Below are 17,792 nucleotides of genomic sequence, written 5' to 3' on the forward strand. Positions count from 1 at the left end.
TATTTGCATATTATCCTTGCTGTGCTGATATCTCAAAGGCACAGGGGGAAACAATGAAGTAGTACCCTGAACAAGGAAAAAGCCCTGATATTATTTATGCATAGTAGGAGGGGTTTTAACATGAATGAAGTTGGTCAAAATCAAACAAGAACTGTACCTTCTTGTTATCTTTCAGAAACAAATTAATGACAACCCATGTGCAACAAAAAGGTCTACTCAGCGTAGCATATTCAAAATAAAATATAGATCTATGATTTCATCAAAACATTGACATGACTCTGGCTCAATCTTGCACTATCTTTTAAGTCTTCGCTACTATGTTCTGATCGTCCCAATCCAGTGATAATTTTGTCCTTGCTCCCTAATGCTCCAGAGACGATTAATTCCTCCACCAACTCGCGGCTGTTTTTGATGCAATCGGGCACGCTGACACTCCAATAGCTAGCACCGGTCACACTGAGCGCATGGCCATAGTCCATCTTCAATGCTTGATGCAGCTCTCCCAGTCGCTGCTGGTGTCCAACAAGATACTGTGGAATACATTTGGCCTGCAAGTTGACCATAGAATATTCGGGTTCAGCATCAATGCCCAGATAAGTCTTCATGGACTTTAATGCATATTGATATGCTTCTTGTGGATCGAGTTGTTCGATGGGTGCTTTAAATGCATTCTTCCATTGATGACCACCAATCATGACTGTGGCCTTGACCCGATCGTCACCTTCGGCATCTTGCCCGCGCATTGCGTTGGAATCAAATACAACGCCAAGCGTGCCGGGTACCGGTACGGGATATCTTGAATCGGGATGAGGGGTCAGGAAACCAAATCCATCATAGGTAAGGTTAACATCAGGCGCATATGCCAAGTTGACGACTGCCACGTCTACAGCAGGATTGTAAGTGAGATGGGGTAGTGGTGATGAAGTGGTGACGGTATTCAGAGCAGCTGAAGGAAGCGCCGATATGGTATGATCCGCATAAATGACTTGTTTGGTTGTTGTGATCTAAAACAATGCATCAGTATGTTCGTACCACAAAAGAACACTTGCTCTTTCCTTTCCTCCTTTCTCCCCGTATGTACAACAAGGATAAACAATCTACCTTGGATTCAGCTTCTTGAGCTTGTACATCGACTACAGGTTCGCCTGTCACGATGTTGACATTATCGCACTCTTCCAACCAACTTCGCAGCCGTTCCGTCAACATTTCCGTGCCATCCTTGAAACCAATCACACTCATGCTCTCCATTTTGCCAAACCAGTCTGGGTCTTCCTTGCGCGCACGAGCAGCGATGCCACGTTCCCGGAAAGTATCCACTTGAACACCACCTTTAAGCAATCCCTTTACGATGCTGCCATAAACACGTTCGTTCTCGTATAGCATGCGAAGCGCTGACCGGGCCGAAAGTGCTTTCACGTCGCCAGCATAGATTCCATGGACCATTGATCCAACAAGGTCCAAAGCAACATGCTCGTTAAGCCGACGGGATACCAGGGAATACAATGACTCGTCATCGTCGTCTTGGCCTGTGCGTGCTGAACGGATGAATGGTTCGCGTAAAATAGATGGTATCACGCCTTTCAGCACAGGTGGTTTGTGGAACAAGAGTGATGACAGTGAACTTGGTAGTGTGTTGATAGAGCCATCAAAATAAATGTATCGGTTTTTGGCTGATGGATCCGTTTTGGGTACACTCACTAAGCTTTCGGCGAGGCCCAAATCTCTTGTCTATCGCCATATGCGTGAGTGTGCGAGAAAGAGATATAGGCGTTCCATTCTATAGTTTCAGGGAACATTGCATTCAATATTTCCTTCTTACCAATTCTAGAACAACGGCACCACTTGTTCCAACAGGACGAAGACTACGAGGACCTGATTCAAATAAAACTGATTTTGCATTTCTGTTGGCACTAGTTTTGGGACACGATGCGTGGAATCCAGGTTCAACGCGACGACTGCGAATCCACCCGCCTACACGATCGGAACCTTCAATGAGAGTAATTTGAGTTGCACGAGGTGATAATCGCGCCAAATAGTAAGCTGCTGAAAGACCTGAAATGCCTCCTCCCAACACAGCTACGGAAGGCATGGTGGTGTGTAGAAGTTGATATGTGGTAGTGTTACAGAGTAAGTGAAAAGAAAGTGCCGCATGATTTTTTTTGCTCTCTCTCTCTCTCTCTCTCTTCGGCTTCACTCCCATCAAAGAGCCGACATTCATCCCTTCACTCAGACAGTATGACTCAAATTCACCCGAACATTTACATACGATTGGCCCTTGCAAACTTATCACGCTAAAAATGATAAGGTTGTGTGTGCTTCGCATAAACTATGATATCGTTAGGAAACAATGTGTTTTGGTATGTAGTATAATCAACTTGCCAAAGTTCTCGAATTCAAAGAGTCCGTCCCTTTTAAGACGCCAGCGTCCAAACAACAAGAAGTCTTTGACTTTGAACGTACAGGTAGAATGCGTTGATAATAGTTACATAACTTTGTTCCCAGTATGATAGCTTTAAATAGCGTTAATACAACATGGGGAAAATGAAGAGATATTCTCCAAACAAATTAAAAAGTCAATTCCTTCAGCCATGGTGAATAGTAAATCAAAGAACTAGGTTGTTGTTTTTTAAAGACATAATAGGTGTCAAACTGGCAATATTATTAGTGAATTAGCGTAAACTTACAATGGGTTAGGATAGGTATAACGTCCAAGTCCTCCTTCTATCGTCTGTCAAAGAAAGGAGAAAAACCCCAACGTCCTCCAGTTATGCGGCTGCATCTAGTGAAGCCATGTAGCATAATTAGATAACTAAACTGTATATGCCTTTTATGCATCCACTGGATGCACCCTTTGCGCCTCCAAACGATTGATTTAATATGTTTCCATGGGGGTTAAACATCGTCAGAGTATACGTATGAGATCCTTCATAATAATCGACCAGTCCCATTGTAGTAGGCTCCCCTCTTTCGAGCAAACACGCGTCGAGTAGAGATAGAACGTGTTATTGGCACGCTTATAGTATTTAGAGCTTGGTGAATTAGGTGCGCCATCACAAAAACATTCTATATGCTCGTGGCTGACAGTGCCATACCTCTGTAGTTTCTTGCACTGATCAAGAAGAAGAAGACGCTGATATAAGCGTGGCTAGCATAGGTATGAATGGCCAATTATGTTGTTTTAGAGTGAGTGATAAGCTTAAAAGGACTCTTTATGATTTCAAGTTGGTAAGAAAAGCAGTTTTGACATGTATGCCAATGCGCAGTGAGGGCATCTATCCAACCATTTTGCAGACTGGAAATCGGAGAAAGCTGCCATGCGCTGGCGGGGTTGAAGAGAGAGAACAACACACACACACACACACAGAGAGAGCGAGGCCCCCAATAGATTCCGGGCTGTCGATTCTGAAGAACTTTCGCTTCAAGTGACGACTCGATACTTGTCACTTTTTTTACTGTTTGCCTTTTCTTGCTCCTTCCCTAACTTTTCTCCTTCGAACCACGCGTAAAGCCAAATCGCCTGTTTTATAATCAGTTCTCCTGTATCAAACCTTTTTTATTTGAAATATAAACGGCTGTCATCATGTCGGATCGTGGGGACACACCGGCTGCCGAAGCAGCAGCAGCAGCAGCAGCAACGATACCTGCCACAAACACCACCACCACCGTTACTACTACAACCAGTGCTGCTACAGCAACAGCAACAGAAACGGAATCAAATGCTCCAGTTACTCGATACACTTATCAAGTCTTAATGTCCTTACGTGATAGTCCATTGGTCGCAAAACCACCAGACATGCCACCTTTATCGACTTGGTTTGGGTACGATTTATAAGCTGTGTGGGAATCTGGGTTGCAAGAGGAGGGGGTTGGGAGAAACTAGTGACCGATTTACATGCACACACGTAACCACGAGTGTGTGTGTGTACGCATGGTAATTGGAAAACACCATCTGACTTGTTTTCTAGTGATGATCTTGAAGCACCCTTGTCTAAAGGTATACTGAATGGTGCCATCACTTCTCGAACTTTAGGTTTGTGTTGTTTTCCATTTCTTTTTTCGCTTTTGTTTTTGTTTATGCGTCTTTTTGTTAACTCTGCGTGTGCTTTGCCCGTAGCAAATTCTTTAGACAGAAACGTTCTCCTTGCTCCAAACAAGTCTATATTCTCAGCACAAAACTATGGAAAACGCTCTTTGGCGGACGACGACTCAAATACGTCAATGTCAACGCGGACAACGCAATCACATACATCTTCCCGATATCGCCATGTAATTTAATTATCTATTTAGTTGAGAGCGAAAAAAGAAAATAAGGGATATTATATGAGAGAAGGCAAAGAAGAGACCGAGAGAGAGAAACAAGTGCGTGCTAATAACTCCTGAACTTTTTGATTATTAGAACAACGATGAACTGAGACCTTACAATAGTAACGGTTATAACAACAGTAACAACCACAACAACGACAGAGACCAACGATCGTCACGAAGTCAAACCTATTCTACGGAATGGGGCCTTTCCAACAGATATAACAATCGACGAGTAAATAACAAGAACCAGCATCGAAGCATATCGCCTTTACAAAACACCAAGCAACAACAACAACATCACCAGCAGGACAGAAACCTTTTAAATGAAAGCTCTAGAAACCGAAGAGAAAGTAAGTGGAGAGTTTTAGCGTTTGGAAAAAGAAAAGTAGAGAACTCATTATTGTATATCATCATGTTAGATCCCCGTGAAAAAACATCGACCAACAAGCTTTTGAATGGAGATGCAACACTACAGCAACACCATCAGCATCAACAACAGCATCAACAACAGCAACAGCAGCAGCGCTCATCAGATAAATTACCGGAATGGATGGATTATAACCCAAGTACAGAACGCAAGCCTGTAAGGCAGCTTGACGCAATACCTCCAGCACCCCCTCCAGGCTTCTCCAATGATTTGGAAGCGTGGAAGTCGGATATGAAATTACGTGATAAGAACATGGAGGCGAATGGATCATCACAACCACCGTTGCACGGAAAGGGTAAGTGCAGATAATCACTATATCAGGGGCTGAAGGCTATGGAAACAAAGCAATAAGAAAGAAAGAACGGAAAGGCTAAAAATTTCGCTCACCATAGATGGCCAGCCAAAGAAGGACGTCAGCGATCTCGACATGCTGCTTGGTGGCATGAGCTCAATCGATTTGCATAAACCTCAGCAGCAGCAATCCGGCGGAATGGACTTTCTTTCGTCATCCGTGCTCGATTCACCCTCACTACCCGGTCGCCGTGAACGTGGTTCTCGGTTCGCCAAGTTCTTTGCGAAGCGCGAGGAGGAAGCTACCACGCCTGTGGTCGAGGAACTAACATCACAGCCACCCACGGTTCCAGTTCAGGGCAAGTCTATCAGCATAAATGATTTGTTTGGTAGAAATCTTCCGCAGACACCACCACAGCAACAACAACGGCAGCAGCAGGGCTCTAGCGAAGTGAAGGCGTCATTTTCCCAAGGCCCTCCAGCTCCTGCTCCTGCTCCCCGTATGCTCTCAGAAGAAGAAGTTCTCCAGAGCTTAGGTGCCAAAAGATCACCTCAACAACACAAGGAGAAACCTTCAGCGGAGGATGCAATGGGCTTTGACAAGGTACTACAAATCCTCTCCCAGCCAAAGGTAAATGACCTACAAACAGTTGTTAGGTGAAAATCAAATAATTATTGAACGCTGTGAACTAATAATTTAAATTGTTACGTAAAACCAAATAATAGCCTACATCACCGTACGACATCAAGAAGGATGAGTTCGTAGAACAACAAGAATCTGGCGAACCTGTTATGGTAGCTGCAGAAACACCTAAGCAAGAACAGCACAATTTTGAAGAAAATGTATACATGTCGTCGCCTAAACCGCCCTTTGAGCTGTCACAGCAACAACGTGCATCCCCTGTAAGCGCTGCGATACCGACGGCGACGCACGAAGAAGCGACTGTAGCATCTCCTGTGCGAACACCAGCAGAAAAGCAGCACATGCGGACGGATAGCACGGATAGTGCCCAGGCTCAGAAGCCAAAGCTCGTTGGCAAGGCATTTGCAGGAAACCTGCCCACATCCGTACTACGTCAAATGAGCGCACGAACATCTGAAGGTCGGTCACCATCCATCGCCTCTAGTAAATCGGCGAACCGATCGTTTGCAGCTGGTAGCTCGTCGGCTGGCGGATCGCCTGCCTTGTCGAACCACTCGCCATCAGCTATCAAGAGTGGCATCCCAATGGTATCTCATCAGCAATCAAATTCACCTGTCCAACAACTCTCATATACGTCTAATGCGTATCAGCAGCCACAACAACGCATGCCTGCCACTTCCCCAGGCTATCCCTTGCCAGGACACAGTCCTATTGTGGATCCGATTGCAGCAGCAGGTGCCCCTCCTCTTGGTCGCCAGCCCCGAAATTTGGAGCAATTGCTTCAATATGGCGTTGCTACTGCAGCTGCTGGTAATGGCGGTGGTGGTGATAAACTTTCACCTCCAGTTATGCCACGTTCCGGTATGAATGGTAACGGACCTATGATGGGCCCACACCATCCTCATCACCAACCCCATCACCCTCCTCATCCTCATCATCCGTTCCAAGGTCAAGGAGGCATGGAACAATTCATTCCTCCGCATTTGATGCAGCCAATGCCGCCGCATATGGGACCTGTTGGACCTGGCCCCATGCTTCAGCCACACCACCTTCCGCCGCAGCTTCAAGGACAAGCCCCTCACCAATTCCCTCCCATGCAGCGTGAAATGATGACACCACCTACCAGCGACCATCCTGCCTACATGGGTAACGTTCCGCCTCCACACATGATGGGTAACGGTAAGTTTTTGGCAATCGATTGGTGTATGATTAAGGCCGGGAACTTATCCATTTGTTCATACGATAGGGTTGCCTCCACATTTGTTTGCAAAGAGTCAAGGATGGGACCGGCACTGAATTTGTTAAATTTGTCTAGAACGTGTATGTTGAGGAAACTTTATTTTATTACAACGGTTCAAAGGCAACAGTACAAATTTTCGATCCAGAGTGTCCACCGAACGAAAATGTGGGATATTTGACATGCGAGTGGTATCGGAAGTCTATAAGCATTGCGTTTTTGGGGTTGGGGAGAAAAGATACGTGTTAGTAGTTGTTGAGCGCATCGAAAGAGCTGGAGATATACATTGACTTACACTTCTTGAAACTTTGAGCGAGCTCGTCTTGAGTCCAATTACAACTTGTGATAAGAAACAGGCCCTCAGGGCTGATCATTTGGCGCACGGCCTCCACATAGCGTTCTCTAGGTCCATCTCTACCTTCCTTTTTCGCTTGCTCTTGTTCTGGATTCAGCGAAATCGCGTCAAACGTGCCTTTATCCAACACGATATCAAACTGATTCTGTGCAGCCCAATCGGATCCCAACAGATCTACCGTATGATATTGGATCGTATCGCTCAGGTCACGTTGCTCAGCAACGGCTTTGGCCAATGTAATGGCAGGTTCCGAATAGTCGATGCCTGTCAAGTTGTTGTATCCTTCGCCAGCGAGTTCAAGCAACAAGTGGCCGTTGCCGCAACCGAGATCCACTATCCGGCTGTCGGTTTTGGTAACATTCTCTGTCACCCATTCTGTCATTTTCTCCACGCTATCTTCACCGAACCTATATATAATTCAAAATAAGCATGTTTAAATAAAAGTACGAATAATTAGAGGGACAGATCTAAATCCAGAATGAGGGTGACAACAAACCATATTTCGCCAATGTCGCCAATCTCTTTGAAATTGCTATTTTCGCGATTGTAAACCTTGTCCCAACTGGTTTTATGTAATGAGATAAGCGTCAGCTTTCCTGTTTACTGCTAGTTCTTTTTTAGTGTCATGGAGTGTACACTGACTATTCTTTGGTTCCAAGCTTGGAGGCCTCGAAATCTTGTGTGTCTTCCATCGATCTGTGTAAAATAAGATCTTTTCCGCTTTTCGGAAGACAAACTGTCAAAAACCCAAGCGAGAGACAAAGAAAGAAGTCCCGCGGTTACTTGGTAACACGAATGTCACCCTATGTTGTCTAGCAACGCAATCATGCAACGGCATACAGTTCAGGTCAACAGCAGTGGCCAAGCGAGGTGTAACTTTTTTTCCAGTAATGCCAAGTAGTAACGCGCGCTGTCCATTATAGCAAGTTCAGACAAAGGATTTGAAACATCTTTAAAATAACGGTTTTTTTGTGACAGTCTCACGATTCAACAAGAAGCGATTCTTGTCCCTAGAACTACAGTGTCCATGTGCCAATAATAGACTATGTATGTAGTATGTATCGATGGTGATGTTATTTAGTTACCAACGAGCATAGAACCCGCGGAAGGTTCTATAAATAGTTGGAAACAACGAGAAAAGAGGAGTGATCGACGTCAACTGAAAGCAAAAGGGGTCGGTTTCATGGAATCCGCAACAGCAGGATCTAGACAGATGTCTTTTGAAACAAATGGGCTTCGATGCAGAATATACCATGTAATGCACCATGTAAAACAGACCTATACCCTAGATTTTTCACATTATAAACAAAACTGAGTAGCTTTTTTGGTGGATGGTATAAATACTCCAAGAAGAAAGAACGCTCCGCGGATGAAGGACCCGTCTACCCATTGTATGGTGCAGCTGTGCCTCTGTGCCCAGGCCACCTAGTTTGTGCGTAGGGTCGTTTCCGATCGTTTGCACATGCCTTAAGGAGGCGGCATTTGATTATCAACGTAAGTTTTCCGTGTGTGTTGTGGATGTAACAATAGGTTGCTTTTGCTGTGGTCCCCTTTTGTGTGTTGTGTTGTGCGATAAGTGTTTCGGTCATCACAAGAGCCAAAAAAAAATCTCTCCGTGGCAAACAGCTTCTTGTGTTACTTACGTACAAGTTTCGCCCACGTTTTTCGGTCTTTATCGCTGAAAAGATGTGTTTTATCTCGCAAAGGAGAGCCCAGGCCTGCGAAATCAAAGGCACTGTTGCATTGGCATGACTCATTGACTCGGTCCTGAGCCGGGTAAAGTTCTGAAGAAAGAAGACGACGACAATCGGCGTTATTTCGCCTCTCCAACTCCACACATTTGGCTCGCTTCCTTGCTCTGTATATACTCTCACAGAAATTCTCCATGGAGACAGTAAAGTTAGAAGCAATGAGATTGTCGCTAAAAAAGCTTGATACGCTGGGCTTGGATGAGGTAACAGTAATAGAGTTTCAGTGGCAGCAAGTATTACGTATAAAGCAGAGGTGAGGTAAATAGTCCCTACTGCGAAGTTTTCTGCTGTTTTCGGGGCGGGGTGGAGAGTTGGGGGTGTAGTAGGACCGACAGAAATGGGTCTAATTTACCTTGTCGTCAAACCGTCTTGTTCGTCCATCGCGTACCCTCTTTTCGAAAGTAAACAATCGCGCGCTCGCCCCTAGCCCTGCCCGGCTCACAACAGTTTACAAGCAATTTACGCCCTCATTACAAGTGCGCCCGAGCGATATTTCTATTCGTAGGAGCAGATTCTTCTCAGCGATAATAATCTGGGCGACAGGATATAATATCACGACATGTTTTTTTAAGACGGTTAGGAGAATATTACTTTTAGGGTAAGGGGGGTGGGCCACACGTTACGCTTCCTGCGAGGGTGACGGGCGGGAAAAGGTTGTGAGAACGCAGGAAAAAGTCAAACTTTTTTCGGTGCTTCAACTGCCGACCTATAAAAACTTGCTTGAGCATTGGGCAACTCTTGCATATTTTTGTTTTCGAAAACAAAAAAAAAAAAAAAGATCATCTCGTTTTTCTTTCTCTCTTCCTCCCCGTTCTTCTTCCGCAACCTCCACTAGACAAGAACCATGACAAGTAAGGCACTACTAAGCGCTTGTTTTCTATAGCTGCACCGGCAGAAGGGCGAGTCTAGTAGTTGTAACACCTGAAACCGACTGTGTTGTGCAATATAGACGATATCTCTGTATTTGATGCTGTGCCCCAAGCACCCGCAGACGTCATTTTCAGTCTTACCGCTCAGTACAAAGCGGACACCGATCCAAACAAGGTCAACGTCGGTGTTGGCGCTTTCCGCACCGATGATTTGAAGCCTTACGTATTGCCTGTGGTCAAGAAGGTAAATGGCAAGAAATAAAGGGGGGAGTGGGCACTAAAAGGAAGTTAGCTTTTGGTGGGGAAACCAGCAACGAATGGTCGCCGTTTGAGGAAATTTACTGGTGGGGCGTAGTCTTACCTCCTTCTCGCGTGATTGCCATGATCTGTAGGCGGATACTGTTCTTTTCAACGATGCAAGTCTTGACCATGAATACCTGCCGATTGCTGGCACTCCTTCATACACACAAGCAGCTTCACGGCTGATCCTGGGTCAGAACAGCCCGGCAATCCGCGAGTCTCGTGTAGCAGCCGTCCAAACCATATCGGGCACCGGAGCCAATCACACTGGCGCCACGTTCCTTGCCCAGTTTTACAAAAAGAGCCCAAAGTGTTACATCTCGAAACCAACGTGGGGTAAGCATTGTGGATGGTCGCGAGGGTTTTTCCAGAGTAATACTAAACGTCGTCTCCCCCCCCCGTGTCTTGCATCTACTATAGCCAACCATCGCAATATCTTCTCCATGGTCGGCTTTGAAGTTGACGAGTACCCGTACTGGAATGCAGAGAAGCGCGGATTGGACTATGAAGCCATGCTGGACACAATGCGCGCAGCTCCTGAAGGCAGCGTGTTTATCTTGCACGCATGCGCACACAACCCTACGGGTGTCGATCCTACGCGCGAACAATGGAAGGGCATTGCACAGGTCATGCGCGAGAAGAACCATTTCCCCTTCTTTGACTGTGCCTACCAAGGCTTTGCCTCTGGTGACTTGGACAAGGACGCATGGGCCGTGCGGTATTTTGTGGAACAAGGCTTTGAGCTGTTCGTTGCCCAGTCCTTTGCCAAGAACTTTGGCCTGTATGGCGAACGTGCTGGTAATCTGACCATTGTCACCAAGTCACCCGAAGAGGCCAAGCGCGTGTTCTCGCAGATGGAAAAGTTACAACGATCAGAAATCTCCAATCCTCCCGCCTATGGCTCGCGTATCGTGGATATTTGCTTGAATGACCCGGCCTTGTATGCAGAGTGGAAGGAAAATCTTCAGTATATGTCGAATCGCATCATTGAAATGCGCAAGGCTCTGTTCGATCGCTTGACCGCTTTGGGTACGCCCGGTACCTGGAACCATATCACTGACCAGATTGGTATGTTTTCATTCACTGGTCTCAATGGTAAGTTTTCTGACATTCCTTGCGTGTGTACTTGGTTTATGAGGAGCCTCAGAAGCATCCAAACTGATGTTTATATATGTGCACGTTTCTTGTATAGCTACACAAGTCAAGTTGCTCAAGGAAAAGTACCATATCTACATGACAGACAACGGCCGCATTTCGATGGCTGGTTTGTCTACGAAAAACGTTGACTACTTTGCCAAGGCCGTCGATGATGTTGTTCGCAATGTCTAAACGGAAGAACGTTTGACTATCTATTCCCCGCCCCTACCCAACTTCATCCCTTACATTAACCATTGAAAAATCCCCATCAAATCATTATCTTCGTAATATATTATACTGTATAAAGGGAAGATCCAAAGGAAACAAAACAAGAAATAAACAAACACAATCATACGCACGCATCTTTACGCGTTATATATGTACAGATACACTTACTAAACAACACCAGACATCAGAATAAGCGTTTATATTATTATTGCTGCTACTATTGATACAAATGAACGAGGCCATAAAGAAAGGTATGAAACAAGATATAAGATAATAGGCCGTTGATTGCGCCGTCGACGACCAGATCTCGTACGCCGTGTATAAAGTAATTTCCAGGCTGATGGTGACATTTAAACACGACTAAAAGAACGGCGAGTGTTGACCAGCTGAGGGCGTAAAACAGGAACCCAGACCAGTTTGTTAAGCCGAGAATGCCTGCAGCAGATCCAGCAATGGCGGCAAAGCATGAGCGAATGAACTGTAATTGTTTGTTGTTGTGAACGACATGCGGTTGGAAGAATTTGTGTGCGTTTTGATTAGGTGGATTGGCGTTGGGATTATTCATTATGTTCGTGTGTGTTGATTAAGAGTGATGTGGTGATGCTCGTCAATATGATATAACCCAACGCGCACTCCAATGGATTAAAATCCCAGAGCGGGTCAGCGGGGAGTGTTTTAGCCAATGAAAATAGATTAAGCATCAGGTACCAGCATATTTTCCAAACAGCATCAAATGACATTCGGCTGTTGAGCAAAAGTACATATATTATGCTAGGATGCATGAAGTAAAAAGTCCAGAAAACGTAAAAGTAAATGATATAGATCAAAGATATATGAATAGAGTAGAGGGGGAGTAATCAGGTTGGGGAATATGATATAGGAAGGTAGGAGGTGATGTTTGTTTAATGCGACCGTACTTTAGCACGTTCAATACGTCGTTCTCGTCTTGCCATCACAGATAGCAAGTCATTCTCGTCTTCATCCGAGTCATCATGGTCAGATTCACTTTCACTGACCTGATCCAGCTTATTTCCCGCATCCGGATAGAGCGTCGTTAACTTTTCACGTACAGCTCGTTTTTCAGTTGCGCGGTCTGCATCGTTATCATCTGAATCGGGAAACATGTCAAAGTACTGGATGTTGCTATCCGGCGTTGTTGTCACCTCATCACTCCCACCATTTACTTTGGTTGAAGCACTGGTAGGAGTTTTTTGCTCCTCATCATCTTCTTCATCTGAATCGGGAAAGATATGAAAAGTGTACACCCCGCCGCCTTCTAGGCCAGGGATTGGGTCGCGTGCTTTGGATACTACGGGCAAAGGCACAGAGTTGATCGTGGGTAATGGTTTTTCATGAGTGGACATGGCGCGTACAATTGCAGGCGGTAGTGGGGACATCGGTGACGCAGTAATAGAGGAAGGTGATGGAGCAGTTTCTGGGGCTGGTTTTGATTCTACGTAAGATGGAGGTGGCGGGATTGCCGCTGACGATGGTGTTGGACTTGAAGGTGGCACAGCAACAGGTGGCGGAGGAGGAGAATGGCTGGAGGATGCCGACTGTAGCTGCTGTGGCTGAGGTTGAGGCTGAGGCAGGTTCTTGGATACATCCGTAATGGATGAATTAGCCGACTGTGCTGGTGATGTTTGGATGGTAGTTGAAGGCATCTGACCAGAGTTAACCGACGATGCCGAGCTTTGTGGTTTCGCACCATTACTGTTGATGGTATTACTATTGCTGTTGTTGCTGTTATTCCGTGGCCGGAACGATGACATGACCTGGCGCAAGGAGCTGCCACCTTTGCTGCTGCTGCCGACACTGATGCTGCTTTCGTTATTATTACTAAGCACTGGCACACCTGCAACAGGATCCATCTTCGATCGGCGACGGAACATGCCTTTCATACGGTCCGTCATTTTTTTGTTGTTATCTTTGGTTGGGGTTGTGATAGCTGTAAAGCGAGAGGTTTCTCCTCGCGCGATTTTGCTCGATTCATAGCGTGGCTCCTGTACTCGTTGTTGTTCTGGTGGTGATGGCTGCTGCTGCTGCTGTTGGGGTTGTCGTTGTTGCGTATCGATGTGCATTGGGATCCCGACTAGCATATACTGCATAGCCGATGTGTTGTTGTCGGATGGGAGTTCAGTATACAAGGCGCTTGGATGGGCGTGAACGGAAAGAAACACACTGTACTCGACCGACGCAAGCTCGCCCTGCTCTTCTGTAATGGATGGCACACAATCATATGGGATTTGCAGTGTCTCAGTCAATGTTTGGACTGAATAGCCAGTTCGCAATGCCAAATCCAGATCGCGTGTCACCGTCGATAACTCCTTTGTCAAGGTTTCCGTCCGTTCACCACATTGGATCTTACACATTCGCACAAGCGACAAAGAAATGCCGTTTCTACGAGTGTACTTACAGTCATGCCATACATGAGCCACTACTGGTATCGTAGCACCTGATAACCATCCCATAAATTAATCTTCAGTTTTGTCGAAAAAAGAAATAATATAAGGGGGAAAGTTTAATACTACCTCGTGGAGAAACTTTGAATGGAACAGTGATACGGGCAGCAGTTCTGTACTCGGCACGATCTTGAAGTACGGTCGACAAGTATGTTTTTTCACTGGTCTGTTGCTGCTGTTGGGATGGATCGTCGTTTCCGGAGATAGTACTAGTAGCCATAACCGGCACAGCTGCACGCGCTTTAATGGGCATTGGATCGAACGTTTGATGATCCAATGCTACTTCAACTACATACTCGACGTTGGACGTGGCACCCATCACTGTATCATTGATCTATTAACAGAAAAAAAATCATATTTAGTTCCTCGTTTTCTTATGTTACACCACCTATTTACGATCAAATCGACAACACACAGCCAACAATACATATAGAAACTACTCTTTTTTACCTCAAAACTGCTAGGTAGCGGACGATCGTTTGGCAAAGTGATTTGAAAAGAAAAAGTGGCCCGGCCGTCGACTTGTATCAGAGTTCCGGGCGTCGACAATTCAGACGAGTGAACAAAAGCATCGCTATTGGGATCGAGATGAAACACCTCGTTAAAGTACTCTTTACGGTCAAACTGGCCCGCGAGCTGAGCGACAATGCGACCAGTCCAGACGAGTCGTAATGCCGCAAATGTTAATGACTTGCCACCTGCTGTGTTGACAGAGACATTGCCCCTGATCTGCTGTCCTGGTTGATAATAGGCTTGTTGGTTGGCAACTGTGATATCCAACTGAGTGGCGCTGTCGTTGTTGTTGTTGTTGTCCGCCATATCGTATAATTTTATGCAAAATAGACCAGGAACACCCCTTCTTTAATGGCGGTTATGTTGATAAATACACAGGTTTTTTTTCTTCAAAACTGAAAAGAAGAGAGGGAGGAAAAAAAGAAGGAAATAATAAATGGCTGGTGCAACGTTAATCCCTCAACCTTCGACAATGATATACAGCCTCTTTTCTCTACAAGGCAACAGGCGGGGCTGAGCGTCTTGTTTCTATTTATTCAATAAAGTTACAAGCCAGCATCTTTCATGCGTGAAGAAACCACTGCCGCTGTGGAGTAGATAGCTTGTCTCACTTTATGATGGACATTTCGAAATGTTTTTCAATCTATTCCAAGATAGTCCGGCTCTTTTTCGTCAAGACTATATTCATCATAATCCTAAAGCTAGGCGATTGTTACACAGTATTTGGTATCGACGGCAAGCGAATGAGCTGAGATTGGAAGCCCTCGTTTGAAAGTGAAAGGTCTGCTACCTCTTACCTTCAGAAATCAGTATAGCTACTAACTTCAATCGTCGTGAGTTTGATTTGTAATAAGATATACGCCCATTTCCACCCATAGATAGGTATGGATATGAATGTTTTTGAAGAAAGGTAACAATCGAACCTATACACTCTTCCGTCGTATGGATCAAGTTGCATAATCAATCAGTCTCAGTAAATACAAATTGCTCCTACTAGCTCTGCCACAACGCATGAACTTGCTCTAATAAGCCCGTACTCACATATCACCACCCATCACTAGCAAACGCATACTTCTACTCCCATCTTTAAATGCTGGAGCTTCACTGTAGCACTCTAACAGTGGTCAGTAAGCTTTCAACAGTACGATGCAGCACCTTTAGTATTGACTGTAAACATCCAATAATGCCACGTAGCACCTCCAAAAATAGCCAGCGAGCTTTTGACAATACTATGTAGCACCTTTAAAATGAGCGGTAACCTCCGGGCTACGTAATATTACTAACAGTGGCCGGTAGACTTTAACAGTGCTATTTAGCACATGTAGCATCAGTAACACTTCAACAGTGTATAAGTTAGCACCTCTAACAATGGCCGGTGAACCTCTAGATTAAGGGTATTCCATGGCTGTTGTTTTTCTGATGACTTATAGCATAATTAGTTCATCCGAGGCACACCAATCCGAATTTGTTTGTTCGAACACATAGTGCTGTTATTTCGTTCGAGGCATCTCAGGGCTAATTGTCCTTAACACCATCAAATGCTAAATCCAACAGGTGGATGATTAAAGACACCCGTAAACCGGCACTATTATTATTATACAATGTTTTTGACTCTCGCTGACTTTGTAAAGCGTTTCGACCCTGGGAAGACAAGCAACCCGGGCATATTCTTTACCTGCCACAAAATACTTTTCCTCGGGGTAAATACTGACACCATTTCTGCCATTATTACTGTATTGGCGAGGCTTTTGTTGCCGTGTCGTTTCTTCATGGCTGCAGGAAGGGTATTAAAACATCTGGTAGTGCATCAAGTGAGTTGTTTTGACATCTTATGTATGTACACTACCTCTACCTTTTTCCGCATCCCTTCTCGCGTCAACCTTTGAATGTCTACTTAGTTTCCTGGTCGCGCGTTTTATCTGGGTCAGGTCCTTTTTGTCTGCTGCATCGTTATAAGGGATCAATTGATCCATAAATATGCTAATTCATTGTGCCATGCGCTGCTTTGACGGTTTCTCTGATTTTCCTTTACCTATCGCCATCATTTATGTCATCAGTAAACTGCTACTTTTCGATAGCACTTTCAACGGGTACAAGTAAAAAAAAATAGCTTGTGAAAGCAAAACGCTCGATAATTTGCCGGACATCGTGGACCTGTCGGTACAACAATAAATTAGCCATTGTGCGTCAACTTGTATGTAGTAAAGTCATGAAAACTGCAAGGAAGCTTCTGGACTATAAATTGGGTCATTGTATATTACATATCTTGCCTCTGCTTCCAAAAGATATTTTTTGAAATAAGTACAAACATTCCCTAGCCGTATAGACGCAAAAAGGGGCAATGTTGCTCAAGTTTCTCTGATGATTATCAGGGCTATCGGAGCCATCATAGCACAATGACAATGACAACGACGACCGGTGATACACATTAGACGATACGTATGAGAATAAGGATGAGAGTGACAAGGGAAACACTGTCATGACTGCTGCTCATATGGTGAACCTTACTCGCAAGCGTATTTTCAGATTGATAAAAGCCATTACATAGCAGAAGTCTCTTGACAAAAGTCGAAACAGAAACTAAAAAGGTTGGTCCAACCATTATCTTCAGCTTAATGACAAGGTGCTCGGTATAGTGATAGCAAATAATGATTGACGAGACAAGATAATTAAATCGTTGATTCTTGGTGTTTCTTGGTGAGAACCATTTTTAAGTAGAAGAAAAGGAACACGTTCAAACAAGAGGGTGCAATATGTGGTTGCATAAGTGTATCTAATTTAATTGAAGCACTTGGCGCGAACAGATAAGAACATGGATATAATTTGACATCATTATTTTAATTCCCGGGGACATTTGTGCCTTTGAAAAAACAAGCGGATCTGGACTTTGTTAAAGAAGGCATGGGCCATCGCGAGCAAAAGACTTTCAAATCCACTTGAGCACCATAGTCAAGACTGTTAAATCAGACGCATTTAATACCTACATTGAAATCAACCTAAGTATCTCCCCCTGGAGTTGCTCTTGACCAGGAACCACTGTATCTATAACATTAACTTCGTGATCAACATCATCTGTTCAAAATTCCTTGTTGTTTATGTGTATGAAACGTTGCTTGTCTCAAAAAGGATAATATGCTTGTGAATGAGTTTATATGAAGAGAATGGGTGTCCTGCTAGACCTTTGAGGATGGTGCTTGTAGCGTTGCTGCTGTATAATGGTGATCTTGTTTGTCACCTTATCAGCGCTGTGTATTTTATATCATCAAAAAGGAAT

At 44.7% G+C, this 17,792-nt stretch overlaps 6 protein-coding genes across 6 annotated transcripts; 2 read left to right on the forward strand and 4 right to left on the reverse strand.

Annotated features, from left to right (window-relative positions):
- Positions 1-248: 248 nt before the first annotated feature.
- BDB00DRAFT_767961 (protoporphyrinogen oxidase) lies at positions 249-2,089 on the reverse strand (the record flags this gene model as incomplete). Its single annotated transcript, XM_053119705.1, has 3 exons — positions 249-1,004; positions 1,102-1,728; positions 1,820-2,089. 3 exons carry the CDS (start codon positions 2,087-2,089, stop codon positions 249-251), a joined length of 1,653 nt encoding a protein of 550 aa, XP_052977178.1.
- A 2,731-nt stretch (positions 2,090-4,820) lies between these two features.
- On the forward strand, positions 4,821-7,055 carry BDB00DRAFT_526260 (uncharacterized protein). The gene is made up of 3 exons (XM_053117733.1): positions 4,821-5,654; positions 5,750-6,845; positions 6,913-7,055. Exons 1-3 carry the CDS (start codon positions 5,160-5,162, stop codon positions 6,960-6,962), a joined length of 1,641 nt encoding a protein of 546 aa, XP_052977179.1. The 5' UTR covers positions 4,821-5,159; the 3' UTR covers positions 6,963-7,055.
- On the reverse strand, positions 7,011-7,950 carry BDB00DRAFT_884015 (uncharacterized protein; the record flags this gene model as incomplete). Its single annotated transcript, XM_053128291.1, has 4 exons — positions 7,011-7,105; positions 7,199-7,665; positions 7,755-7,820; positions 7,901-7,950. 4 exons carry the CDS (start codon positions 7,948-7,950, stop codon positions 7,011-7,013), a joined length of 678 nt encoding a protein of 225 aa, XP_052977180.1.
- Positions 7,951-9,766: 1,816 nt separating this feature from the next.
- BDB00DRAFT_835960 (aspartate aminotransferase) lies at positions 9,767-11,688 on the forward strand. The gene is made up of 5 exons (XM_053124436.1): positions 9,767-9,860; positions 9,959-10,122; positions 10,271-10,514; positions 10,599-11,273; positions 11,371-11,688. Exons 1-5 carry the CDS (start codon positions 9,854-9,856, stop codon positions 11,505-11,507), a joined length of 1,227 nt encoding a protein of 408 aa, XP_052977181.1. The 5' UTR covers positions 9,767-9,853; the 3' UTR covers positions 11,508-11,688.
- BDB00DRAFT_835961 (uncharacterized protein) lies at positions 11,689-12,209 on the reverse strand. The gene has a single exon (XM_053124437.1). The coding sequence runs from the start codon at positions 12,106-12,108 to the stop codon at positions 11,761-11,763; it is 348 nt and encodes a 115-aa protein (XP_052977182.1). The 5' UTR covers positions 12,109-12,209; the 3' UTR covers positions 11,689-11,760.
- BDB00DRAFT_835962 (uncharacterized protein) lies at positions 12,209-14,954 on the reverse strand. The gene is made up of 3 exons (XM_053124438.1): positions 14,456-14,954; positions 14,075-14,339; positions 12,209-13,998 (listed from the first exon to the last, which is right to left on the reverse strand). The coding sequence occupies exons 1-3, from the start codon at positions 14,822-14,824 to the stop codon at positions 12,446-12,448; spliced, it is 2,187 nt and encodes a 728-aa protein (XP_052977183.1). The 5' UTR covers positions 14,825-14,954; the 3' UTR covers positions 12,209-12,445.
- Between the last annotated feature and the right edge of the window lie 2,838 nt (positions 14,955-17,792).

The sequence above is a fragment of the Zychaea mexicana genome (genome assembly GCF_025766255.1).
Source record: "Zychaea mexicana strain RSA 1403 chromosome Unknown BDB00scaffold_65, whole genome shotgun sequence".
Classification (NCBI taxonomy): Eukaryota; Fungi; Mucoromycota; class Mucoromycetes; order Mucorales; family Lichtheimiaceae; genus Zychaea; species Zychaea mexicana.